Here is a 27,219-nt window from a genome sequence, read left to right as displayed (position 1 = left end):
TCCATATTTAAAGCTGGCTGTAAACTGTACGATATCATGGCGATTTAGACACGATCTTTGCAGAAGTTTCGCCTCATTGTGCGTGGTTACTTGTCCAGTATAAACTGAGGCAGTTCGCACAATCTAAGCATGATCAGCTGATCAGATGATTTTCTGGCTTGTTTGATAATTTGGTCGTAGGACTGCACACACTCACACGGTGAGAGCAGAGCCACAAGCCAATTCAGCATCTGAAATCACTGTAGCGACCTACAGCAGGCATGCCTGTTTAATCTGTCTGGACACTTTAGCTCCAACAATCGATTGCTTTAGTTTTTTAAGAAGGTCTAAAATATCAATGTGTCCTAAAGAAATACTGAAAGGAGTCATTTATTCTTTTAACTGTTTCCTAAATCTTCAGAAGGCGTCTTCAAATGTTTTAAATTTGTCTCAACGATCGGTAAATAACAGTTTAACAGTTGTGAAGGACTGGTAAGAAACATGGACGTCTTCTACGTGAGAGGTTATTGAGTTCATAAGGAACAGCATCACATCGATGTGTCAGTCTGATGAAAGGACCGGTTGTTATTTTGAGGTGCAGTAGAGCCAGACGGACCCTGCTGATATCAGAGAGACGTGCGCCGTGCTGTGACAGTTTGCTCTTCTTCTGTTTGTGATTTTCATTTGAACGCTGACAGTGAAGAGGCAGACAGGAATTAAGAGGACAGTAAATGTCTTCATGTCTCCTTTAAGATGGAAGAAGACGGTGACCTACCTAAGACCCTGGTGAAGCTGAGGCGGACCCCCTCGGACACCCCGCGACCCGCCTCCACCCCGCCTGTGATCGCAGCATCCGGCATTCAGGACGATGACGACGAGGAGAGGATCATAGCCGAGCTGGAAGTAAGACTCCTTGATTTATTTATTATGCAGATGTTTTTTTTTTTTTTTTTTGTTAATAGAGTTAATAACCAAACTCTCTCATGAACATCCTCTGATCAAAGATATTTCAGAGAGCGCCTGTAAAAGATATTAAACCGTTCAGCACCCTACCAAAGACCACACCCGCCCATCACTGCACCTTTGGGTCCTTGGGCAAAAAGGTAAATTAAAACAACAGCCCACCTTCTCTGGCACGTCTCTGGACTCTGCATCTTCTTCTAATGACCTACGGCGTTTTTTATTCTCTGCTTTACTTACTTTTATAACCACTAATATTCAAACTCTCAACTCCACTTTTCCCACTGGTCGGCTTATTCACAACTTATATGTACTTCAATTTACTTTGAAGTTACATGTGACTGTGTCCTAATACTCTGATATCAGGATAATTCTTCCATGTGGCCATCAGGAGCATCTGGCAGCTATTTTTGAAGGTCTCTGTCGTCTGTCTGGGAATATATTATTCAAACGTCTGTGGAAGTTCTTACTCATTCAGGTCGTGGTAATTTCAGATTTCATCCAAAAAGCAGCTGGCCTTGATCTAAAATACATCCTCACAGTGTTAAAACCCACTTCAGACAAGTCCACTGGCCAAGTTTGAGTCCAATATGAATATATGAGACCATAAAAGTGATCAACTTTTGTGTCATAAGATCAAAAATCTGTCCTGGAAAAAGAGGAAATAACAAATTTGATGCAAACATTCACTTAGATGATGGGATAAAGAGATTAGATTTGAAGGTTAAATTCACTCTGACCTTATGTTTGCAGACTCAGCAAAGCTTGGAGGATTGTGGTTACATCTCTTTTATTGAAATTATTTGTTCATCAGCAGAAATTACACCATACCACGGTGGGCAATCTGCCCATACTCGACCCCCAACACCTGTCAGTGGTTTCTGCTGACTTGAGGAAAAAACTCCTGACAGTCACAAGCTCTGCAGAGAAACAGAGATGAAAATCTGATATTATTTCCCTTATTTACATGATTATAGTGTGACCTTTCCAGTTTAAAGGTGACATATTCTCCTCCTTTTCTAAAAGTGTAATTAAGTGTCAGAGCTCCTCAAAACATGTGTGTGAAGTTTCTTGTTCTAAATCCACTCTGATCCTGTATTTGATCATGTCTATAAACCCCTCTATTTCAGCCCTGCTCAGAACAGACTGTTTCTGTGTCTGTACCTTTAAATATGTAAATGAGCTGTGTCTGACCACACCCCCTCCCTGGAAGGGCTTGGGTGCGCTCGGTCTTTCTCGCTCCATGTCCTATTGTTTACGGTGAGAAGGCAGACTCAGAGGGCAGAACAAACACCTAGCTGTGGGAGTGTCACCCACCTGGGGGAGGAGCTACTGCCCTTTGTGATGTCATGAAGGGAAAATCTCCAAACGGCCTATTTGAGCACACATTTTCTGTGGAGCAGGCAAAAAACGGAGAGGATGGACTTTTCTCATGATTGGGGGGTTTGAAGACGGACTAGAGACACATGTTAGTTGATATGAATATAGGAGATATTATTTGCATATTAGATTTATTGCAAAGTCATTGACAATCTTTACATCAATGCAAAGCCAGATTATGCAACGAAAGCAAGCACACGAGCATGCACAGTCACACATGAATTCTTAACAAGTGCCACATTTTTATGCACCGACCTTTAAAAGATGGTAAGAACAGTGTTACTAGTGGAAGAGTAAATCTTGCACGCTGCCTCTGATGTGGTTTCACTGCCTTTCTCTTCCTAACCTCGTTAACCAGCTCGTGACCTTCAGCTTCCTCTGAATGAACACCTGATTTTATCTCCACTTGTAAGAGTTTTTGTTTTCTTCTTCTCTCACTCATGCTGTAGCCGTGTGAATGTTCAGCCTCGTAATTGCCGGTGTGATGTGCGCTGTGTGAGTCATGGAGTGAAGCAGATGATGTATTTAGTTTTTTTACTTCCAGTCTGTGAACACTCAACGGCTCAGGTGACATTTTTAGCTGAGTAAAGAGCTCTTGTTTGCGTTGGAATTATCTCTGAACCGAGCTGAGCAGGTAGCTGTCAAAATAAGGGAAAAAGAGAAGAGGGAGGGAGGGAGGGAGGGAAGGAGGGAGGGAGAGGATTTCAGGTTCAGAGCTGCAGACAGATTTTTTTTTCTCAAAGAATCTATTTTCTCACCTGCAGGTGTTTTAAATTCTGAACTGGTTTTAATTCTCTGAAGGCTTTTGTTGCATCGAGCTCTGTTTTAAAGATCTGCAAACAGTGATTAATGTCAGTAGAACAAAAAACAAGTCTCCTTCTTGTGTCAATCTCGAAAACAATATTTCCCTCCATGAGGTATTTTCATTCTCTCAGACTGTGCTGTTTACAAATCCAGGAAAAGGTTAAGGACTGAAACTGGACACGTTGTAGGTCACAGCAGATAACCTTACAGGGGCAAAATTCTCTAACTTGATATGACAAAAGCAGCTGATAAACACCCAGTGTTTTGAACTAGATGTGTTTAATATTTCCCAGCGGTTGTGTCGCTCCCTGAGAGAGGCTGTTGTCCTCGTCGCAGCAGCTGTGGGTTCGATTCCCGCCTTGGCCATTTGCTGCATGTCCTGCCCTCTCTCTCTCCTCCAGGCATTTCCTGTCCCACCTCAGCCGTCCTATCCAAAAAAAAATTACTCAATTTAAAAAAAAAAAACAAGGCACGGTCCTCTGCAGCAGCAGCTTAGAAACTGTCATCGCCATGTTTGTGTTAAGTGTAACAGGAAAGAGATTGTCTGAAGTTCTGCTGCTTGATCAACTGTTAGGGAAGCACAGAGCGAAACAAGCCATGCCGGTTCAAATATAAAATGAATACAGTATGTGATCAAGTATGAGGAAGTGAAAATGGCAGCTCTTTGAATCCATCCCTCTAAAACCTCCTACGTCTAATCATCAGATCCTCACTTCTGATTTCTCTTTGCTCCCACAGAACAGCAGCAACTCTCCGGGGCCGATGAAAGGTCCCACGGTCGCAGCGAGACTCAAACACCTTCAGCAAGGAAGCCTGGAGAGGCCAAAAACCCGCAAGCAGAAAGAGGATTTCCCCAAAGTCCAGGGCCAGCAGCAGGTATTCCACTTCTAAAAAAGCTCCACCTCTGACGCTGCGTCTGCCTCTCTGCCGTCACCTCAGACGACGCTTTCCTGCAACTTCTGCGAGATCAGAAAAAAAACTGTGTAGGCCGAAAACCAGCAGACAATGAGATAACTCAGAAACCAGAGAGAGAGGGGAGGGGGAGGGGGGGGGGACTATCTCCAGACGCCGTGATTTTTACCAGTTCTTGATGTGTGTTTTGACATTTGAGTTACTGGATCTAAACTAGCCTGCGTAGAGATTTTTGTCGTACGAGTATGTTGATGTTTTGATTTCCTGATGAAGGTGGTGCTCGTGATCTGATCAAGCTAGCTTTACTCTAATAGCCAACTTCTCTTTCATCGTGCGACATGATTTCAGCAGAGCCACGGACTTATCTCATATCTCAACGTCAACTTAATGAAATCTCACCATGATCCAGCCTTTTTCTTTTTCTCTCGCTGAACCCTCATCCCTTGCCCCCCCCCCTTTTTTTTTTTTATCCAGAAACGATTCACACTGCTGCTCTTTCTATCACCTGTCCTTTAAAAAATCTCAAGGCTAGCAGAAGAAAAAGTGTTGTAATGTGTTCGTCTGTGTGGCTGGCATCGAGCAGCTGAGAGGTCCACATTCCAGCCAAGAGGCCCCGATCCATTAAGCTAGCTAACGCAGAATTGCCTTTTAACAGCTTGAATGCTACTAATGATTATGCAAGATGACAAGAGAGAAGAAGCACAAGGTGTTAGGTCGGCTGGGAAAGGTTTTTTTTTGTAGACGAGCACTTCAGTTTAACGAGTGCAATAAAGATGTTTATGAAAAGTATAAGAGAGGAAAGAAGGGGAGGGAGGAGGAAGACTGAACAAAAACCTTGTGTGGAATCAAAACTAAACCACAAGGATAATAAATCAAACGAGCAACTTAACAGCTGATGACAGAGAAGTGTTACCCTAGTACTGTTTCCCCATTTTTTTCTTTTTGCAATAACTGGAATCATTTGCAGCTTCTGCATCAGAGAAGGTGCTCAAGAAGAGAATTAGAGTGGCTTCACATTAGCGACCCGGGTCCAGATTTTCCGTACACTTGACCCCAGAGTCCGGCTCATTTGATCAGTGTGAACACAAATATACCGTATACCCCGCTTGAAGAGGTGTGATTCATGTGTACTCGAGTAGAGTCGGCGGGAGATGTGAACGCAACCGTGCTCAAACAAGGAAGTGGACCGCTTTATGACGTCATTCTAATCCGCTCCAGTCACTTCAAAAACCAGCAGCGTGGTCCCATTTAGTCCTCTAAAGTGCTCGGTAGATGTGGAAGTCTTAGAAATAACAAAAACATCCACAGTTAACAGGATGGACTCAGTCTGCGAGTGGTTGCTTCTTCTTCTTTCTGCCTTTTGGCGGATTTGCAAACCAACTATGTGCATACTGCCCCCTGCTGTATCGCAGTGTGTACATACACAAGAGTACTCGGGTACAGAACGATGATGTGAACGCAGACCAGCGGGGGACAGGGGAGGGGGCCCAGTACAAAACAATCAACCCTAATGTGAAAATGATCTTAGAGATAGGACAGTGGATCGAGTCAGGAATCAGGGAGAGAGAGCTGCAAATGAGCCACAGGTCAGATTTAAAGCCCTAACCACTCATTTGTCATGCATCTCTGAAATCAGAATAACATTCACTACAGACCTTCATGCATTCAACCACACATGCACATTCATAACAGCTTTAAAAAACAGGTTGTTTCTAAGGTATTCACTACTAACACTAAGTGTTATAGGACCTTTGGAGATTATTTCACTAGATGAATATTACATTTAATGCGTTCTGCAGGTAATGTTTCAGGTACACTGAAAACAAAACCTCCTGGCTGAGGGTAATAATAAGATGTTTGGTATATCATAGATTTAACATGAAGTGTTTCATGTCTAAGCAAAAAGCCTCAAACACAGCAGCTGTGACTGGATGCTTCGTTCACTCGTGTCACTGACACCTCGAGTCACGGGTGCAGAAAGTCGCCCGACAGCGACACGTGGAAGTAAAGAAAAGTTCAACATTGTGTCAGTGTCTGTCCGTCCTGGAGACGACCAGTCATGCCCCATTCCTCCCTCAGCTGCTCTCCGCTTCAAATCAGATATTTCAGCATGCGTTAAATAAAGTTCAGAGGAAACCTGTCAACAGCTTTTTCCTCTCAGTGTTATGTAACTTTAAGAAGCTACGGGCGAAAGGGAAAAGAAAATGTCACTGAAGGAAAGAAATATGTCATCATGTGGCCATGTTGAGGAAACAGGAGAAAGAAAACAATATTTTAAAAATGTAAACTCTACACGCTTCAGGCTCCAGAGAGGCCGGAGAGAGGCTGTCACTGAGTCTGTTTCTGAGAGGATGAACTCGCTCCTCCACATGTGAACTGTGAAGCTGGTCTTCTTAAACCTGAAGCTCCACTCGTCTTATCTGCTCCTGCACACTCTTCAAACCGCCCCGACCTGCTGAGTAAGGTCGCCGTCAATCCTCGACCACAGCTCCTAGAAAAAGAGATTCCAGAAAATGCCCCCAAAAAGGAGGAATGATAGCACACCTTTAACCGCTCACACCAAACCACATTTTCACCCAGACTCATCGTCTCTTTTTCTGCGTTTGGGGAATTTCAGGAAACTTGATTAATTCATGAATTCAGCCATTAAACATTCAGTGTCTCATTTATACAATATTTCATCTAACCCTCCTTTAAGAGCTGCCTGCCCACAGGAGCTCAGACCTATTTTATAGACTTTAAATCCAGGTTATGAGAAGCAGCGGCAGTAGTTTCCATTAGCCGTAACAGCAGTTAGCACATGGCTAACATGGCTGACCTCCAGGTGACATGTCTGTACCATCTGGACGAGCGTGTCGCCTCGCTCCACAGAGAGACCTCCAGGATTAGTATTCAGAGCTGGTTATGTTGTATGTCTTCCTGAATACCAACTATATTCCCTTTTTTTTATAGCTGTGTAAACATTTATAGTCCAGAGACCCTGAGAGGAAGCAGCCAATTTATTTTATTTGGTGTTATTTCCATGTTGACACAGTCAGGAGTGAGTTTGAGATAACATGATATAACTTGGTGTAAATTTAGAATAGAAAGACAACTTCCACAATATGTAACTATGACCCCTAGTAGTTAAAATGGGTACTGCAGTCCAGATTCTAAACATCATAGAGAGCTGTCTCCCCCCCCCTCCTCTCTAGAGTGGATGCTCACTCAGGTCACCATGTGGTGGACTCTGAAGCTTCAGTGTTTATCCAGCTCTGCATGGGTCTGTAAACCTTTCTGTGTTCTAACCTCTCTCCATTTTTCAAAAGCATCTCCAATATTGATCCTAGTTTGAGCACGTTTCTGCTCGTGGAGCTTATTAGAAACATGCAGAGGCTTTTTAGGTCGGGTACAATCACTTCTATCTGAACCACTTCTCTTGCCCGCTTCCATCACTGCAACACCTGTTGACCTGATAACTGCTCTCATATCTGACAAACTGAGGGGCGTCCAAAACGGCCGTGTTGGGGTCGCCTTAAAAGCGCCTACCTTCTCTGGTCCAAACAAATCCAGAGCATTCAGGAGCAGAATCTAAAGTTAGAAGGAGGACATACTGGCTGCTGCATTGTTGTCAGAGAAGTCAGCACTTCAACATAGCATGTTTCCTTAATGATCATATAGTTAGATACCTTTATTATTTACTGATTGGACATTTAATATTTCATATGAAGACTCATGATGAAGTAAAAAAGAAACACACTAAAGAAAACTCAAAGTTGCTGCCATTTCAGTCCGTTTATAGTTTTATTTTTTGTGTTCACTGCTAAAAGAAATTGTGACCCAGTACTCTAAAACTTCTTTCCGACACAGAATTTGGTTTTGAGGGTGAAGTTGCTGCTCTGTTAAAAGATAAAAAGAGGCGGTGCTCTTTGCATCCCTCTCCGAGGCCGGGAGCTGCACCTGTCTGCGGCTGCTTTCATTGGCTGAAAGAGCCACAGATGTACGAGTGTCCCCCCCGAGGCAGCGCGCAGCACCTTGTCACCACAATCTGTTTTCTTTTTTTTCTTTTTTTGTTGTTGTTGTTGAAATGACTCTGTCGTCAAGCTCGGTTGCGTCCTCCTTGTTCAGTTCTTTTTCAACGCAGGAACAAACAATCTGAGCATCGAGACGACATGATTTGTGAGGCTGGTGGTTTGTAAAGGCGTTACAGTCGGGGTTTAATCCTCACCAGGCTGCAAAGAATCCATCTGTGTGCTCGAGCTGTGTTGGCCAAACAGTGATTTTATTTCATACTGTCACTCAGACGGGGGCGTTAATATCTCTGACGTCCTTACCTCCTTTACTCATTCAGCCTCATTCAGGATGTGGTTCTGTTGTTCCCGCTGTCAGTCTGTCGGTTCTGAATGATTATAATGACAAATGGAGATTTTGAGAAGCCAGACATCTCAACAAACTGAAGCTTCAAACAGACAGGATGTAAACAAACCTCCCAGTTACCCCCCCCCCCCCCCCCATATCTGCTTCTCTCGCCTCGTTTCCTCTCCTCTCTTCTTGTCTTTTACTTTCCTTATCTCCTGTCCTTGTCTTCTATCCTTATCTCTTTGCTCTGCATCTTCTTATTTCTTCTCCCCTCACCTTGTTTCCTCTCCTACCCTCTTGCATGCTTGTCTCCTCTCCTCATTTTACCTCCTTTTATCTTTTATCCTGGTATTTTTCCGAAGCTTGAGTCTTCCTCTTTCCCTCTCTTACTTTCCTTATCTCCTGTCCTTGGCTGCTTCTCTGTTCATCTCTCCTCTCCTTACCTCCTTCCACCGTATACTTTACTGTTGGTCATCTCATTCTTCCTTCCTCTGCTCTACTTTCATTATCTCATGTCCTAGTTTTCTCTCCTTGCCTCTGATCTCCTCCAGGTTCGGTTCCTTTCCTCCTCTCCTCTCCTCTCCTCTCCTCTCCTCTCCTCCCCACCTTACATTATCCTTCCTATCTTCTCTTATGTACTCCCTCCCTTCCTCCCTTCCTCCTCTCCTCCTCGCTGCGTCACACAGAGGAGGAGGAGAAGAAGAAGAGAGCTGAATCAGGACAGATTTTTCGTCTCTGTTCTCTAACAGCAGCTCGATGATCTCAGCCTTATTTCTGCCTCATGCTTTACTCTCTCTTTCTTTCTCTCTCCGCACAAGCACGAGGACCGTCACTCGATGCACCAAAACCTGACGTCCCTGTCGACCAATCAGAGATGAAAACACAGAGTGTTGTTAGAGCAGGGGGGCGGGGCCTAATTCTAGAAACTCAGATGTTAGATGACTTGAAATACAAAGCGGTATGTCTGTTTATAAATTTTGATTTGTGTCTTTTTTTCTTTTCCCTTCCCTCTCACTGCTTCTTGTTTTTGACTCTTGTTTTGCTCCTTTTGATCTTCCCTCTCCGCTTTGCTTTTTTTTTGGGATGGGGGGGGGGGGGGGGGGCAGTGCTGAGATTTTTTTTTCTTCTTTTTCTTTGTCACTGACGGCTGCTTCTTGTGCTCCAGCAGAAACGCTGCTCATCCTCCCGGCCAATCACCATCAGTCTCTCTGATGTTCCCCCTCACATCACATCAGTCTGTGAGCCGGTCCTCCGCTCCTCTTCCTCCCTCTCTTCATCCTCTGTCTGCTTCTCAGGTCTCAGCCGGACTAAAAACACGAGGAGCGAGAGCTCGGGTCAATCTGATCATCGTGAAGGCGTGAGACTTTAATCGATCTCTTTTACTGTAAGTTAAGGTCATCAAAAGATCTCCCCAGGGAGTCAGACCGGCTGTCATCAAAACAATAATGAGGTTAAATGTTCCTCTCTAGTTCTGTTTCACATGAACACCTCTTGACCTGAAGTTTGAATCAGAAGAGGGATTGCACCTCTGACATCTTCACTTACTAATAATCATCCACCAAATCTAACAATCTAACTTAAGATCTGTGAGCCCAAGATCTGTGAGTCCAGGATCTGTGAGCCCAAGATCTGTGAGCCCAGGATCTGTGAGCCCAAGATCTGTGAGCCCAGGATCTGTGAGCCCAAGATCTGTGAGCCCAAGATCTGTGAGCCCAGGATCTGTGAGCCCAAGATCTGTGAGCCCAAGATCTGTGAGCCCAGGATCTGTGAGCCCAAGATCTGTGAGCCCAAGATCTGTGAGCCCAAGATCTGTGAGCCCAAGATCTGTGAGCCCAAGATCTGTGAGCCCAAGATCTGTGAGCCCAGGATCTGTGAGCCCAGGATCTGTGAGCCCAGGATCTGTGAGCCCAGGACCACGATGCTCAAGTTGACTTGGGTTCACAGATCTTCAATGAAGGGTGAAAAATACTAAATAGTACAGAACTTAGAGTGCAAACTTGTTTTGCAACAGCTGTAACAGCAAAGTTCCTGCATGTTGAGCCCTTTTAGGAAACATTTAGATCAAAATTACAGATCCAGAAATGGTGGAGCTGGGTGGGGGGGGGTTAAAATCTGCGAAAAACTACATATTTAAAAGGTCAAAGTTGAAAAAATTACAATTAAAAACCTGAGCGAGAAAGTTGAGAAACTCCTTCCTGATAATCTCTGAGACAGAAGTCGTAAAGTAACCAAAAACGTTTGAAATTCTTTGAGATGAAAGTCACACATTTAAAGGAAAGACAGTGGATACTCCCAAAGATGAAAGATGTAAATGAATAAGAATAAACATTTTTATTATCTGAGATAAAAGTCACAAGTTCACCTGCACAAAAAAAAAAGATTTTCTCTGAAATAAAAGTGAAACTTTTCATATAAATCAACAGCTCTACATATATGAGATAAATGTTTATATTCATATGGAAGAAAATCTAAATCTATCAGAGACGCGGTATGAGTTAAGAAGAAATGAAACAAAGGTGGAAATCTTGAGGATACATTTGGTGAATTTACAAGAAGCAGCTCAGTATGGCGCTAAAATAGTAACATATGTCAGATGAAAGAAGAACAGCATCGATCACTTTAATGAAAACAACAGATCTTTATGTTTAAATGTGAAGGTTAAAGGAAGAATGTGCGACATGTTCCACATAAATAAATCATAAATCAAGTCTATCCTGTGTAAACGTGTGTTTACATGGACGGGACGGCCGGCTCCTCCCCTTCTGTATAAAAGCTGTTTTAGTCAAGAACTAGAGAGAAGAAGAAGAACATACTCACTGATTATTTGGATGTTAGTAAGAGTTTTTAGATCACGCTCATTCCCATGAAATGCTAAGCTATGAGCTAACTAAAGAGCGCTAAAATGAGCATGCTAACACAACAATGCAGGACACAGGTGGTGATTGCTTCTCGAGCAAAGGACAATATTGAGCTAAACTCCTCCCTGTGGAGGAGAGGGGGTTGGAGGTGTGTCTCTGGAGGAGAGCGGGGGCTTCAGGATGGAGGAGGCGTGGCCAAACTGCAGCTTGTTTTGGTTTCATTCATGCTGGAGCTCAAGGGCGACATCTACTGGATCTAAAAGTCGCACATTCTTCTTCAACATTTTAAACAAATAAGACCATAAAGTGATAAATCGTTGGAAACAGTTTTGGTCACATTCTCTTGATGTGAGTCCATCAGGATGTTCACTTTGAATTAAATATATATTATATTCTGCTGAAGGAATAAAAAACGATATCATCCAAGCACTCGTCTTAAAACAAAGTAAAAGATGAGTATTATGTATGAAAGAGAAACACAGACAGTATTCTTTTATAAAAGCCTCCTGAACAAACACGTGTTTGAGAGCGGTGTGGTTGTAAATCAAAGCGTGGAGGCGACACAGCTGCTGAGAGTAAAAGAGAGCGAGAGACTGAGAAGACGTGAACGTGTAAGAAGTGTGCACACAAGAGCTGGACGTTTCTCTTTAATCGTGAATACATTACAGGAATGTATTAGTAGTATCAGAATTAGCATTACAAGCTAGCACGCACATAGACGAGCGCAGTCACAGTGTAACCTGAATCACATCACAGATATATTGTATGTATATTAAAGGATCATTTAGTTTTTAGTTTGAGAGCTTTATTAACATGTAAAAAAGACAAAGTCATCTATGTTTTATAATAATCAAGCTTGTTTTGTATTTTTATACTTGAAGAAGACGACGACTCATACGCATGTGACACATCGACTAAATGTAAATTATTATTATTTTTCTGCGTTGAAGATTTTTGTATTTTTGTTCTGCTAACATCGATCACAGCGGGCGGTCGGGTGGAAGCGAGAGGGGGGGAGGGGTCACAGAAAGTCACCGCCTCATTTGTAAAAACAAAAAAGAAAAAGAAAAGCACACGTCCTCCTTCCTCTGAGACGATCGCCTCACGACGGTAGACGCCTCGTTTTGTAGCCGTTCCTCTCTACTATAACCTTCTCGTGTCCGTCCAGTACGCGGCGCGCTCTACACTTTATTGATGGTTTATTGATGAATGTGTTGATTGTTCCAAAACCATTTGTGGATGTTCAGAAAATGTATATAAACACAAATAATCTATAACAGAATTATGTGGAGATTTTTTTTTTCTTTTTGAAACGGGGTGATTAAAAAAAAAGAATCCCGACTTGGCATGCATACTGTAAACATTCCTGGAGATCTGCACGCTGGGTCTACAGAGGTCTCCTTTCTTTGTGGATAATTCTGTGTATACCTGTGAGTGTATGATAGATTAACAGATTGTACAGTAACATAGATTTTGTATTATGTGAAAAATGAGAAGGGGGGGTCAGAAGAAAAAAAGGCGATATAACTCTTAACTGTGAGAAGAATCCTGAAGCCCCGCCCCCCTCCGTGTGAGAGTGCTGCCTGCTGTGTGGGGTACGTGTTGTTTGTGAATCGTGACCAAGAATGATAATCTACTACAGAGTCCGTACGTATAACTCAAGACCAACTCAAACCGTGCAAAACAACACGACGCAAACTTTGTGTTATGGAGAGTCAAAGTTGCAGCTTCGTGTGAGAAAAATCAACCAGACTTTAAAAAAACAAAAAAGAATAAAAAGGTTGCTGCTTTTGTACGTTCCTGTTGTGTTTTTGTGACAATAAAGGTGACCCTCTTATTATACCTGACGTTTGTGAGTGTGAGTCTCTTTACGGCCTTCTTTTACTTCTTTACTTGTCCACTCTGAAAATATACAACTCCTCCCGGAAACAGTTTTTCCAGAGTTTTCTGCAAGTTCCTGTCTTTTAGTTGTTCCACAGAGCAGGACAGAAAACCTTTGGCGATGCTGCTTTCAGCTGTTACGCTCCCAGACTGTGGAACGACCTTCCTGAGGGTCTGAGAGGAGCCCAGAATATCTAGAGATTTTTAAACGCAGTCTTAAAACTCAGTCTGGCTTTTATATAAATTCAAATCTTAACATTATTGTATTGTCTTTTTTTATCCTACTACAATTTTAAATATTCTTCTCCTATGTATTAATTTTAATATCTTATTGCTTTTATGTGTCGTATTTTATTTTTTCATTTTTATATAAAAAATTGTTTTAATTCTTATTGGTGTGCATTAGTCTCAATGATTTTATAAACTATAAACTACTTTCATCAATAACTTTTCTGCACTCTTGTAAAGCACTTTGAACTGCCAATTTAATTTGTCTGAAAGGTGCTTTATAAATAATGTTTGATTGAAGTGTGAAAGCCCGATAAGTCACCTCCTGTTACCTGTGTTTCAAGTATCCTGTATGTCATGTGCATCAAACACTATGAAAGTTAATTATAATGACTTACCTCCTCCTCAGATTAGCCGAGCAGACAGCTAGCAGCAGCATCCTGTCACTCAGAGTGCTGGAAAAGGAAATGACTTCACCTCCATGACACGATAAGTCCGTATCATGAAGTAAGATTTTAATTCACATAAACAAAAAACAATCTTGGTCCGAGTAGTTTGAACATGAAATTAACATAAATTAGTTAAATCAGTGGTTGCAAGTTTGTCCGTTCATCAGGAGATGTTTATACGCCTGCTTGAAATGCCTGATATAATGTGGGACCTGATTCCAGACGACCTCTGACCTCAACTGTTTTTGTAAGCGGGTAGTTCAAGTTCAAGTTCAAGTTATCTTTATTAGTCAAATGCACAACATAACAGGCAAAGCAGTCATAGCTGGCAATGAAATGTTTGTGTTCCAAGCTCTCCTTAACAATGCAAAAATAAATTAATTAAATTAAAAATAAATAATTAAAAAATAAAAATAAAAATAAAAATAAAATAAAACAATAACAACATTAATAACTGGGATTGATGGTTGCGAGAGTGATCTAGTGATGCGTTCTTGTTGGATCCTGGAACAAGAGTTAATGTTATGGATCTGACAGTAATATCTTCAGGTAGCTGGTTGTTACTCTTTCTCCTGGAGCTGGTTGTAAACTTTCCAGATTTTTCCAGCTCAAATAGGCCGTACATAAAAGACCAAAAAAGTTTTTAAGCTCTTACTGCCAAAGGTAATTAAGAATAGGAATAGGAGTAATGGGATACGAGACACCTTATTGTTAAGATGTCATGGACTCGAAGCTTCAATGTGGAGAATATGTATTTATTTATGTCTCTGTTTCTTTTTACATTCTTAATATCGACCTTCAGGCCATGTCATGCTATCAGCATGTTTAAAATCATTTTAACGCTCAGGTTTGGACGGACACGTGCACAAGCAGATTCCAGCAGTAATACCTTCACAGGGTTCTAATCAGTGAAGGTGTGTTTTTACTTTTATTACAGTTTGACCCTCCAGAGCACAAACATCACCTCCCAGTCTGCAGATTACAGTTTGGACATGTCTGATCTTTTCTTTGTTGTCATAATAAATCGAGCCGTTTTGCACTCGTCTGGTGTCTCCTGTTGTCCCCTCGAGGTACCTGGAAGTGATTAACAGCAGAGGCCCCGCCCTCGTGCTCTCAAGGCTTCACTTCCTGATCTTTGTCCTCTGAGCAAATCAGACCGAGCAGACCGTTTACTCAGCCTGCGTCTGAGTGAGAACTTTATTTTTGGAGAGAAAAAGGAGAGCAGGTCGTCTCTGAAGAAACAGAAGCTGGTGGAATAGTCGACTGACTGTAAGTACAAAAAGATAAAACACTCGTCTGAATCTACTGAAACAAGTCAGAGCTGCAGCTTCACTCACTGATATTCAACAGGATTAAAGTCCTGCATGTTTCTCTCAGAGCTTCTAAAGTCATCTTTGGGTTTGTGAAAACGATTAAGACGATTGCGGCAGTAGTAAGTTGAGATCATAAAACTTCCCAAACTGGAATAATTTTAGAGCATGTAATAAAAGAGTCATGTCCGTTTAACACAACCTCCTGACACAGCTCGTATGGAGGGTCAAAAGTGCCACGATCATGAACTTTAACAGCACTTTTTAAATGTTGGGAAAAAGGTTTTAGACTTGAATAAATAGTTTAATTGATTTTTAGTAAGACAATAGATGTTATTTATTTTAACAACCCCCAGAAGCTCCGCCCCCTGCAGGATGTAGTGTGTACGTTTACTGCTTGTTCCTACACTGCAAGCTAATGCACGCTAGCACAAGCTAACCACCTGTGTTTGTCACCTTCCTGTCCAACAGGAAGTAGACCAACTCCACGTCCACGGGTAAAAGACAACACAAGGTTCACCCTCGTTTTAGAACAAGCTTTATGCGCTTGGTGTTTCTCCTCACAATGATTATATTTTCTATTCTTTGCTGCTACGTGCAAGTCCGTCATATTCACCGGTTTGAGTCTCGTCCAATCACTGAACTGTATCCACTCCTAAACTCACCTTCTGCGCTGTCATTGGCTGGAGGAAACACACCAGCTCCGCCCAGAAATGTCCCGAGTCAACCAGACCAAAGCAGAACAGTAAAATCCAGTCAGAGGACAGAGTCTCTGCAGACACAGTCACCACCACACATGTACGGAGGCCCAGAAGGGACAATGGAGCAGCTTCATCTGTATTTTATTTTGAAGGAAAAACAAACTGACTCTATCTTAAAGAAATAAACGCTCAGTTTAAGAATTATTCCTGGGAAAAAAGAAGCAGTTGTTTCTGTATTAATAAGAACATAAGGATTATGAAATAAAACTAGAAGAGACAAACCAGTCGGGGAAGGTTTGCTTCCTTAAGTGGCCTAAATGAGAGCTCCTGTCGGGTTTTATTTTGGTAATTCAGAAAAATGGAGGGGGAAAAAAAACTCACTTTTCCTCAAGTGAATGCAAAACGCTTCAGTAGACTTTCACATTTGTTGACTTTAAATTACTTAAAAACTCTGATTTAAAAAGGGAAAACCTTTTTACATAAATGTTTTGTTCTCCATCTGTTCATGTTGATTATTTTAAACTTTTATCTGTTTTTCAAACACAGGCAGAAAAGAGAAAACCTTCCCGTCCCTGATGAGCACTTCTGGTGAGTGAGATTGACCTCGCCGCTCGTCGATCCTCTGATGGACTTCTGTGAAGATCGTCTCTGAAGATGGACGATCTATTTGACTTTGAAGGCGGCTCTTCGACCTACAGAGTTTTCCTCCCTCAGACGAACATTAAGGACGAACTCATCGTTAGATTAACGGCGTTCTCCTGCCTCTACAGCCAACGCAGAGATCGTCTCCTGAGAGTCTCCGAGAGCTTCACGCTGACGGCTACTCGCCTCCGAGAGGGCGCTCCGGAGAACAAGCCGGTGCGGGTCGTGTTCACCGTGTTTGGAGGCGCTCTCGGAGCAGCGTGCGGCGTCGTTTCTGGAGGAGTTTGGGGCTTCCTGGGCGCCGTCAGTGCGGCAACGTTCACCAGGATTTGTGGTCAAATTGGCGCAGTCGGTGCGACTGTGGGCTTCCTGGGCAGCGTGTTGGGCGGCGTGGTCGGGGGAGTTTTCTGTGGCGCTGTTGGAGGAGCAGTTGGCGCCGCAGCGGGAGGATCTGAGAGTCCGCTTCACGGCGTCGTCAGCGATGTGGCTTGGTTCACCATCGGTTGTGCGACCGGAGGTTCAATCGGAGGTATTTTCGGCGGGACGGTCGGCGCTGCGGGCGGAGCGGTCGGCGGTGCTTTTGGCGGGTTGTACGCAACAAGATTTGCGAGCTACTTAGTGGGAAGCATCTTCGGTCGCTTTTCCAAAGACTCAAAAAGACAGAAAAAGAAGTCGGAGAACATGAGAGTGATTCAGGAGACCGCGGGAGATTTCAGAGAGACCATCAAACCTCTGATGGAAGAGATGAAGGCGATCAAGTCGATGGGCGAGAAAGTGGACGACAGCGACGGCGTGCGCGGTGTAGCCGCACAAATGGAAAACACTCTGGTGTCCGTGACAACGCTGGAAAGAACTCTGATTGACTCTCAGAGGGCCTCGGATCTGTCACAGTTTGTCTCCGGTGTTGAAGAAGCAGCGAGACAAAGCAGAACAATCACAGAGGAGCTGAAGAGGACGAGAGAGGAGGCGCAACGAGTTCTGGTTTCACTGAGGAAACCCTGAAGACCGTCAGCGAACCACGACTCAAAACAACTGCTGGGAATAGAGCTGCTTTAAAAATAAAAATTAATTGTACAAAATGAAACCTAATGGGAATCAATTAAAGTAAAAATCTTCACTGTTAGCTGAGCATAAAAACATTTTCATGATCTTTGAATATACTTAATTAAAGGAGCAATATATGTTTTTAAATGTCTTATTTTGATTGAAATCTTCCAAGGTCACAAATTCTGTACACACTCTTCTCCATGTTCCTCTAACTCTAACATGTATCTCTACTCCGTCTACAAACCCCCCATGATGAGAAAAGTCCATCCTCTACGCTTTTTACCTGCTCCACTTTTCAGAAAATGTGTGCTCAAACAGGCTGTTTGGAAATTTTCCCTTCATGACATCACAAAGGGCAGTAGCCCCTCCCCCAGGTGGGTGACACTCCCACAGCTAGGTGTTTGTTCTGCCCTCTGAGTCTGCCTTCTTGCCGTAAACAATAGGACATGGAGCGAGAAAGACCGAATACACCCAAGTCCTTCTAGAGAGGGGGCGTGGTCAGACACAGCTCATTTACATATTTAAAGGTACAGACACAGAAACAGTCTGTTCTGAGCAGGGCTGAAATAGAGGGGTTTATAGACATGATCAAATACAGGATCAGAGTGGATTTAGAACAAGAAACTTCACACACACGTTTTGAGGAGCTCTGAGACTTATTTAAACTGAGGAAGAGGAGGAGGATATGTGATTGAAAAATAACTTAAACAGGATATTTACCAACAAAATTGAATCTGTGTTTTTGCCTTCTTGCTTTTAATGACTGAGTCAGATTATTGAAAAAGCTCTCCGTTTTATAATCTGTTAATTAACCCGTCGTTTCATGTCGAGGAAAAACATAAATCTGTAATTAATATTGCCTATTAGCGGTTAATCCATTCCTGGTTCTTAAACAGCAGGAGAAAATATCTGCAGATGAAGACACGATGCAGAAAACCCTCCGAGCTCAGGATGTCTTAGTCGGGATGAGGAGGAATAACCGCTCATACGAGAGCAGATCTCAGGAGGAAAGAAGTCTCTGTTATTGTGTCTTTGTGTTTGTGTTGTTTCCTCGCTTTGATCGATTGAAGATCTGCGGGGTGAAAAGGTCACCGGCAGAGAAATACTTTCTGTTTTTGTCCGCTGTAGTCAGTTTCTGAAAAAGGAGAAAAAACCTCAGTGAGGGTTTAAACGTCATATTCTCTGTTTTTAAAGAAAGTGTCTCTCAGGTATGAAGCTGTTCCTCTTCCTCTCTGCAGACTCTCTTACACCACATCTAAATGTTGTGACGCTAACTTGCAGCTCAGGTGTTGAAAAAGTAGTTTTTATTCTCCTTTGAAGAAACTTAAATCTTTTTCTTTTGTGTGCAAATGAAACAAAAGTTGGAGCTTGTTACAGCGGAAGGAAATGTGAAACAGGAAATTATGGGGGATTGACATTCAAGAAAGGAGCCATAAGTCGGAGTTGAACCCGGGCTGCCCGCTTTGAGGACAACATCCACTGACCCTAACCACTCGGCCACTCGCCCCTGTTCACTTGCCTCAGCTTGCATTAGTAGTTTTACTTTCCTTAATTTCCCCACCTGTGTGTTTGTTTGCTCCGCCCCCATCAGGCCTTAAATGGTCGAGTGTGTAGCCAGCCTTTGCAGATCAAACAAAAAGGGCGGGGCTTGGCCATTAAAGGCTTTATAAAAACTGTCAATAACATCCTGAAAGCAATATTAAAACTCACAGGGAGCCATGAAGGGAAGCAGCGACAGGTGTAATGTGGTCACTTCTCTTTCCTAAGTGTTGAAAGTATAATCTCCGCCCGGGTCCTCTCTCTTTCCTCTAAACTGTAAACAGTAATGTGGTGAACATATGGGGACACACATGGTCTTATTTGAAGACTTAAAGGTGTGTTAGTCGGTATATCTGAGCTTCAAATAAGGATGTTAGCATGTTAGCACGTTAGCATTTTGATGTAACAGGACAGACTTTATGGAAACAAAGTAAAAATATAAAGTAAAGAGACACACACGTGGTGACGGTATAAAATGGTTTATTAGTTGAAATGCAGAAGCACAGTCGAAGTTCTCCATCATTACGCCTCAGTAGTAAAAATAATTTAAATATATTACAAATCTTCAGCCTGAATTTGAGGTTTCCTCGAGGACGGGACGACGGACAGCTCGATTAATAATCTACTTCAAATAAAACCAATTAAAAAATCATGTGTGGAGCTTTTTTTTAAAGAAAACGATCAAAATGATTTATGAGCGGCGCTCCGTCCATCAAAGTTTGACGTCTTTGAAGAGTCACTCTGAGGCGAGCGGCGGCGTCTCTGCCGAACATTTAATCGTCTTAACGAGCTCGTATGACAGCCGGCGTGGTTATCTCTGAGAGCAGATAATATCCTCTCTTATATCTGATTGTCTAAATCACAGATCCTCTCTACAATCATCAGTTTCTAATTCATCAGGAAGGAGCGTCTCTGTGTGATCTCGTGCAGGCTCACGTCTGCAGGCTTCAGCATGCAGGAGACGACGAGCCGGTTGCTGTGGTGAGTTTATGGCGGCGCTTTGTGCTTTGTGTGTAGTTGTTGTTGTGTTCGTTTTTTTTGTTCACAGGGAGATGTCTGAGGACACGTGGAGCTGCTGTCCTGGTTTCCACTTGGTGCTGCGCCGGCTGCCGTCCGTCCGTCTGTACGGCTGATTCCTTAAATCTGAAGACAAAGAGCGAGGACGTTGAAAGATACTCAGGTATTCAAGAAAACACAAATCACTTCTTCTAAACAGCAAATCAACACATGCAACCTTAAAGAGATTCATGAAAGTTACATTTTCAAAGTTGACTTTTAACTATTCGAGCACTCGATGGTCTGCTACTGACTAAATCCTGGGAGTCATTTTTTTTCTTATTGTGATGTGGATTCCTTGAAAAAGTCAAATGATGTATCTTTAAGAGAACTTAACAACCTGAGCTGAAAGGTAATATTAGTCAATGAGGAACTTTTAAACATAATGCAGCCGTTTAATTAGAGCATGGAGATCGTGCAGACAGTCTATGGTCGTGCAGCGATCACAGGGAATAAAGGTCACCACCCCCTGCTGCGTTCTCACATCAGCTGAAAAAAGGAGGGCTAGCTAAAAAGCCTCTGCATGTTTCTAATAAGCTCCACGAGCAGAAACGTGCTCAAACTAGGATCAATATTGGAGATGCTTTTGAAAAATGGAGAGAGGTTAGAACACAGAAAGGTTTACAGACCCATGCAGAGCTGGATAAACACTGAAGCTTCAGAGTCCACCACATGGTGACCTGTGTGAGCATGGACTCTAGAGAGGACAGCTCTCTACAATGTTTAGAATCTGGACTGCAGTACCCATTTTAAACACTAGGTCAGAGTTACATACTGCTCCTTTAAATGCAAAAACAGATTATCTCCAGCTACATTCAGTGTCAGCTTCGACTGGAGTAGGTCTCGTTTTTTTGTGCTTTAAAAATAATTACTAAAATAACCTTTAAATCAGGTGCACAAGAACATCATGTTTCACTCCCGACTCATTAAAGATAAAGAAATAAATCTGTTACACTCCAAGAAAAGCTTGTGGAAAAAGAATCATCAGCAGAGCGTCAGAGAAACAGAGCTGTGAGGGATTTAAAGACGTCACCTCCTCGCTGAAGACGGAGTCACAGAAGAGACGAGAGGAGCGTTTGGCAGAGCGAGCCGTGAAGGGCACGGACTTTAGAGCTGAAGAGACGGGAAGAGAGGAGGGACAAAAAAAGCGAGGAGGACAGGAAAAGTGAGATTAGCCTTCAAAGAGAGACAGGAGGAGTGAAGAGTAAAACGAGGTGACATGTTTAGAAAAGCAGAGACAGGAGATTAACTGAAGGATGAAAACAAACAAACACGCTAAGAGAGGAAACAAATAAAATCCTCTTTGAAACAAAAAACACTAAAAGAGCTACATCAACTTCTTTTGAAGGGAAATCAAAATGTTGAGAACAAAACATAAAGAATAAAATCTCAGAGTGCTACAAATGTAAAAACAAAAACAATTTGTGTCCTCTCAGAGAAAGAGAAATCTGAAATCAAGCCTGAGTTAGCTTAGCTTAGCATAAAAACAGTCTTTTGTTTTTAGTTTCCTTTAAAAGTTTGCTCAGTGTCGCCCCTTGTGGCCACTGTGGAGAAAAACACCTTCTAAAATCTGTGAGGTTCTACTGGGTGTCTTAGCAGTGATTGACCTTAGGGGGGCAGTAATGAGCCAAATACACAATAACTCAAACTGCCAATTTCCACAGTCTGTACAGGCTGCGGTCTTGGTGTTGAGAGTCTTGCTAAAGGACATATCGGACGTGTGGCTGCAGCAGCTGGGGATCGAACCCCCGACCTTCAGCCACAGCCGCCCTTTTTTAAAAAAACACCTCAGAGCGCGTGGAAGGAACCGGAATATCCTCAAATTATGAATCCATCAGTTATGATAAAACTGTGTGTATTTAGTGTGTGTGTGTGTGTGTGTGTGTGTGTGTGTGTGTGTGTGTGTGTGTATTTAGTGTGTATTTAGTGTGTGTGTGTGTGTGTGTGTGTGTGTGTGTGTGTGTGTGTGTGTGTATTTAGTGTGTGTGTGTGTGTGTGTGTGTATTTAGTGTGTGTGTGTGTGTGTGTGTGTGTGTGTGTGTGTGTGTGTGTGTGTGTGTGTGTGCGTGTATTTAGTGTGTGTGTGTGTGTATTTAGTGTGTATGTAGTGTGTGTGTGTGTGTGTGTGTGTGTGTGTATTTAGTGTGTGTGTGTGTGTATTTAGTGTGTGTGTGTGTGTGTGTGTGTGTGTATTTAGTGTGTGTGTGCGTGTGTGTGTGTGTGTATTTAGTGTGTGTGTGTGTATTTAGTGTGTGTGTGTGTGTGTGTGTATTTAGTGTGTGTGTGTGTGTGTGTGTGTGTGTGTGTGCGTGTATTTAGTGTGTGTGTGTGTATTTAGTGTCTGTGAGGTGTGTGTGTGTGTGTGTGTGTTAGTGTGTGTGTGTGTGTGTATTTAGTGTGTGTGTGTGTGTATTTAGTGTCTGTGAGGTGTGTGTATGTGTGTGTGTGTGTGTGTGTGTGTGTGTATTTAGTGTGTGTGTGTGTGTGTGTGTGTGTGTGTGTGTGTGTGTGTGTGTGTGTGTGTGTGTCTCAGGTGTTGTGTACCTGTGATGATGTCCTCGATCGCCCCGTCCTTCCCCTCCCTCACCAGAGGGGTCACCTGTCTCTTCTTCAGCTCGGCGATCAGATCCATGTGAGGCGGTTTGGACGTCACACACACCTGAAACATCGAACATGTTGTGACTCGCTGTGTGTGTGTGTGTGTGTGTGTGTGTGTGTGTGTGTGTGTGTGTGTGTGTGTGTGTGTGTGTGTGTTACCGCTCCGGAGATCGGCCTCTGAGTGTTTTACAATCTGCAGACGACAAACTGCACCGCTCCTCGGGGTAATAATAACACGACGGCGGGTTAGAAATACGAGCAGACAGACGATCAGACGGGCTGTAAACAAACCTGCAGCTCAGGCACCATGATTAGTTACACCTTCAGTCAGTGTGTGTGTGTGTGTGTGTGTGTGTGTGTGTGTGTGTGTGTGTGTGTGTCTGTTTATTAATTCTTCTGTGAGTCTCTGAAACTTGTTCCCTCATATTTCTGCGTGGACTTTTTTCATTTCTACAAACATGATTTTCATTTAAACTCACATCTGCTGTTTTTTAACACTAATCATAAATAATCATCGTTATCTCGTCTTGTTCTACGGTTTCTTATTCACAGACATCCAGCTTTAATCTTCCATGAGCGAGCACTTATCATCAGTAAACACTGCACCAGTATTTTTTACTTACTTTGACCTTTGGAAGAAAACACCTTAGTCTTCTTAGCTTTTAATAACGGATCATAACCGAACAGTTATGACGACTTTAATCTCGTAAAGTAAGGACTTTAAATTTGTTAATTTACGCCAATAATCTTGTAATAATACGACTTTATTCTGGTAAATTTGAGACCTAATGTCAGCTGGATTATTTCTTTGTGTAGTCTATGTATTGTGTAGTTCCGGCTGCAAACAAATTTCCCTGTGGGGACAATGAAGATACCTTTGACCTTTGACCTTGATATCATGAAATAAGGACTTACATTTTTGTTTGAAATGTTTTTGTTAATTTACGACAATTATCTCGTAATATTACGTTTTTAATTCTTTAAATCTCTGATTGTTTCTTTTATGTGGCCGTAACTCTCCGTCACATAAATTTCTCATATTTTTGTCTTTGATTAAGAAAAACCCACAGGTCGTTTACTCTACATATTTTCTTTCCCCTCATGTTTTTATAAATATATTTCCACTTTAATAATAAATACTAAGATTCAAGTGTTTCTAACAGACTGTCCTTATAATCTTTAACTTCCCAACTGAAGAAGCTGGAGGATAACTCGGACAGGAAGGTTCAGATTACTCCTGATTTGATCCTCAGAAGTGTAAACATGTTTGGTTTTCCTGCTTTGCTTTATGAATGTTTGAAGCCTGAGTGACGTCACCCGTCTGTTCCTACAGGGGGCGCTGGAGGCTCATCAGCCGCCATGCTGGAAATGCTGTCTCAGTCTAACTTTCAGTCAACCTAACGACAGGCTGAGAGCTGGAGCTGAGGCGGGTTTTAAACCTCCTGACAAACCGTTACACCGCGCCCACCTGTCAATCAGGTCAGCTACGCGCCTGACTATGGATAAAAACAGGCTTTTTAGAATGGGTGTGTATGTGACTTCCTGTGCTTCTGCAGCCAGCCTCTAGTGGACACTTGATGAACTGCAGGATTTTGCACTTTATATTTAGTCACCTTGTTTCTGGTGTCTTCAGGTTTGGGCGGCGTCGGCGGAGCTTCAGTCTGAACGCCTTTCTGTTTCTTCCTCAGCTCGTTCTCCTGCTCAGCTTGCTGTCAGAGAACAGAAAGTGTTTGTAACGGTATCTTCTGAACATCTGAAGGTCAAACATGAGCTCAGCGGGGCCGCCTGATTGGCTTTTACATTTATCTGTTATCTGTACCGTCAGGAGTCAGTAAAGAGGGAGTAATCTGACCTTGTACGCTTTAATGAAGCGGATGAAAAATGGGAAGAAGACGGAGGGCGGAGTGGTTTTAGAGTCCTCCCCAAAGTACTCCACGGCTGAGTCGTACGCGTCCTGGAAGAGGGACGAGAAAAGAGCAACATATACGTCAGATCAGGAGAAAAATCAGATGTAGAATTATTGAAATGATCTTTAGAAGTCTGTGTTTAAGTACAGAATGTGTGATTCAGGTTTGGGTTATTTCTGACCTGGGCTGTTTTCCCGTCGGCGATGAGAGAGCTGAGCAGCTCTGTGTTGCTGCTCAGGAACGTCTGCAGGACTGGATTATCTTTTTCCACCGACAACTCTCTGCTGGTCAGCTCCAGACCTCTCTCCAGAGAGCGCACGTCCTGCAGGATGCTGTCCAGAGAAACTACACACACACACACACACACACACACACACACACACACACACACACTCACACAGAGGGAGGAGTCAGTGCATTATTTAGCAAACATCAGCAAACAAATTATAAAATGTAACTTTTGTTTCGTGCATCATACTCCTGCCCACTCTAAAACTCACTGCTCCTCTGGTTTAAAACGATCTTCAGTTGTTTTATTTAGTTTTTCTTTTGAGATTTCAGTGCTGGAGGAACACAGCAGATAATGCTCTTTAAAGAACAGCTAACATGTAACTCTGACCCCTAGTGTTTAAAATGGGTACTGCCGTCCAGATTGTAAACATTGTAGAGCGCCCCCCCCCCCCCCACAGAGTGGATGCTCACGCAGGTCACCATGTGGTGGACTCTGAAGCTTCAGTGTTTATCCAGCTCTCCTTACCTCACTACACATCTCACTGATTGATCCTTTAAATTAAAACTCCTACTACAGTCAACCTGTGTTCATGTTCATGTTGCTCACCCAGCGCCGCCTTGTCCAGGAAGTGCAGCTCGCTGTAGAAGGTCTGGAGCTCGGGGTATTTCTCCTGAATTTTGCAGACGATGAAGTGAAGCAGCGTCTGTCTGCGGTCTGTGGATTTAGTGTCTAAGAGCTGTCGATTGAAAAAAAGTCATTGAACAGAAAAACATCACGCAGACATCAAAGAATTCTGAGATAAAGTAAAGAAAAGTTCCACAGCCGGTTGAACTCCTGGTGAACTGAAGAAGTGAACTGATTCATGTGAGAGTTTTTGACTCACCAGATCTAAACTCTGCAGGCGGAAACCGTACGCCGCTCCTCGTTTGCTGCTGTTCATGTAGTTCCCGAACGCTAAAATGATCTAAAAACACCACAAACAGAACAGAACAATATGCAGAACGAAAACTCAGACATCGGCTGTTTTTTCTTTTTCGACATCGTGTTCGTGATGATCGTAAAACATTTGTGGACTCACCTCGAGGATTTTCTTCAGCTTGCTGGAGGATTTGATCGACATGGAAGCAGCGATAAGAGCGTTCAGTTGCTGCCAGAGAGAGTTAAAAACAGATTATTATTTTTATTTAAATCAACTTAGATCCAAACTAAACAGATTATAAACGACGGAAAACATTAAAGGCAGGGTTGTTCATCATTTCCTCCTGATTCACTTTTTCAGATTCTGGTGTAAACTGTCTTTAGGTCCTGACAGAAATTAATAACTCATGTTCTCTGAAAAAGGAACAAAGAGAATCCATCATCTGTATCAGTTTGTAAGTCTGTAAAAAGTTCAAACAATGTCTGACACGAGGTACCAATCTGATGAACCAATCAGACACCTCCCTGCTCGTTCTCTACCTTCTTGCGTTCACGAGCCCACACTCAAAACACGAGCTGAGGTCCGCTTCTGGAGCGACGGCGCTCGTGCATGTAAGTGAGGGGGCGTGGCTTTAGAGGGAGCACAGAGGGGAGGGGGCGGGTGCAGCTAGTTTTCTAAAATGTACCTTTAACTTGCATTCAGCGTCATCTGTGAGAATGTTTAAAGCTTGACATTTCCCCCCCTCCCCCCTCCCCCCCCAGGTGAACTCACAGGCTGTATTGTCTTTACGCTCTCGGGGAAGTTGCCCATGAAGGTGAGCATGCTGATTCGCTGGGAGAGGCGCGGGATCTTGCTGAAGCGCACCATGAAGCGGTCCTCCTCGCTGAGCTCGTCCAGGGGCCTGCCCTCGCACTCGTAGTTGTGGATGAGCTTCGTCTCGTACTCCGTGGGGATGAATCTCTCCAGCAGCTCCAGGAAGTCCAGACTCAGAGCTCTCTGGTTGTAGCTGTAGAGATAAACATCTCATTATTATACCTGCTTCAGAATCACATTATGTTCTGGTCGGTGAGTTTTGGGGTACGTACGTCTCTATCGCACAGCAGATGTCGGACGCAGCCATCCCCTCCTTACGCAGAGTGATAGCCAGGTTTTTGGCCCGGTTGGCCTCCATCAGAGACACCCTGCTGGGGGTCTTATGGGCCCGTTTCATCTTAAGGGTGCCCAGTTCTACAGGAGAGGACTGAGCTTTGGTCTTAAACTGCTCCTCAAAGGCCGCCATGTTCAGCTCCTGAGAAAAGAGAACGGGGAAAAACATGTAGAGACTGAACGGTGTGGGTTTTTTTGTTTAGAGTGATTGAAACACTTTAAAAAAATATATAATGTAGAGGGGAAAACGTTGGTTTCAAACCTCTAAGACGTGTTCGTCGTCGAGCTCGTTGAAGATGGTTCCTGCCACCTGGTTGGATTTGAGCGCCTGCC

General features: G+C 43.1%; 3 protein-coding genes across 14 annotated transcripts in view; 2 read left to right on the top strand and 1 right to left on the bottom strand.

Annotated features, from left to right (window-relative positions):
* LOC109996426 (SRC kinase signaling inhibitor 1-like) overlaps positions 1 to 13,078 on the top strand; it is an 89,645-nt gene extending 76,567 nt beyond the window's left edge. For 6 of the 8 annotated variants that reach the window (XM_065949204.1, XM_065949201.1, XM_065949202.1 and 3 more), the window contains 2 exons: positions 733 to 882; positions 3,862 to 13,078. In XM_065949204.1, coding sequence (XP_065805276.1) covers positions 733 to 882; positions 3,862 to 4,014 — 303 coding nt within the window. In that variant the 3' untranslated portion in view covers positions 4,015 to 13,078. Of the gene's footprint in view, positions 1 to 732; positions 883 to 983; positions 1,381 to 3,861 lie in introns of those variants that run through there. The other 2 variants (XM_065949200.1, XM_065949203.1) reach the window with 2 other exon arrangements.
* A 1,824-nt stretch (positions 13,079 to 14,902) lies between these two features.
* Positions 14,903 to 17,633, top strand: LOC109976249 (keratin, type I cytoskeletal 10-like). The gene is made up of 2 exons (XM_020626411.3): positions 14,903 to 15,058; positions 16,347 to 17,633. Exon 2 carries the CDS (start codon positions 16,455 to 16,457, stop codon positions 17,442 to 17,444), a length of 990 nt encoding a protein of 329 aa, XP_020482067.2. The 5' UTR covers positions 14,903 to 15,058; positions 16,347 to 16,454; the 3' UTR covers positions 17,445 to 17,633.
* Positions 17,634 to 19,491: 1,858 nt separating this feature from the next.
* fmnl1b (formin-like 1b) overlaps positions 19,492 to 27,219 on the bottom strand; it is a 29,519-nt gene continuing 21,791 nt past the window's right edge. For 3 of the 5 annotated variants that reach the window (XM_065949210.1, XM_065949207.1, XM_065949208.1), the window contains 11 exons: positions 27,149 to 27,219; positions 26,826 to 27,028; positions 26,512 to 26,746; positions 25,900 to 25,968; positions 25,705 to 25,785; positions 25,428 to 25,557; positions 24,771 to 24,934; positions 24,535 to 24,636; positions 24,296 to 24,391; positions 22,629 to 22,743; positions 19,492 to 20,171 (listed from right to left, as the gene is read on the bottom strand). The exon at positions 27,149 to 27,219 is cut by the window's right edge and continues 54 nt beyond it. In XM_065949210.1, coding sequence (XP_065805282.1) covers positions 20,071 to 20,171; positions 22,629 to 22,743; positions 24,296 to 24,391; positions 24,535 to 24,636; positions 24,771 to 24,934; positions 25,428 to 25,557; positions 25,705 to 25,785; positions 25,900 to 25,968; positions 26,512 to 26,746; positions 26,826 to 27,028; positions 27,149 to 27,219 — 1,367 coding nt within the window. In that variant the 3' untranslated portion in view covers positions 19,492 to 20,070. Of the gene's footprint in view, positions 20,172 to 21,117; positions 21,198 to 22,628; positions 22,744 to 24,295; positions 24,392 to 24,534; positions 24,637 to 24,770; positions 24,935 to 25,427; positions 25,558 to 25,704; positions 25,786 to 25,899; positions 25,969 to 26,511; positions 26,747 to 26,825; positions 27,029 to 27,148 lie in introns of all 5 variants that reach the window. The other 2 variants (XM_065949209.1, XM_065949211.1) reach the window with 1 other exon arrangement.

The sequence above is a fragment of the Labrus bergylta genome, chromosome 21, assembly GCF_963930695.1.
Source record: "Labrus bergylta chromosome 21, fLabBer1.1, whole genome shotgun sequence".
Taxonomy (NCBI): domain Eukaryota; kingdom Metazoa; phylum Chordata; class Actinopteri; order Labriformes; family Labridae; genus Labrus; species Labrus bergylta.
The sequence above is the reverse complement of the archived record's forward strand: the minus strand, read 5'-3'. Positions and strand labels throughout refer to the sequence as shown.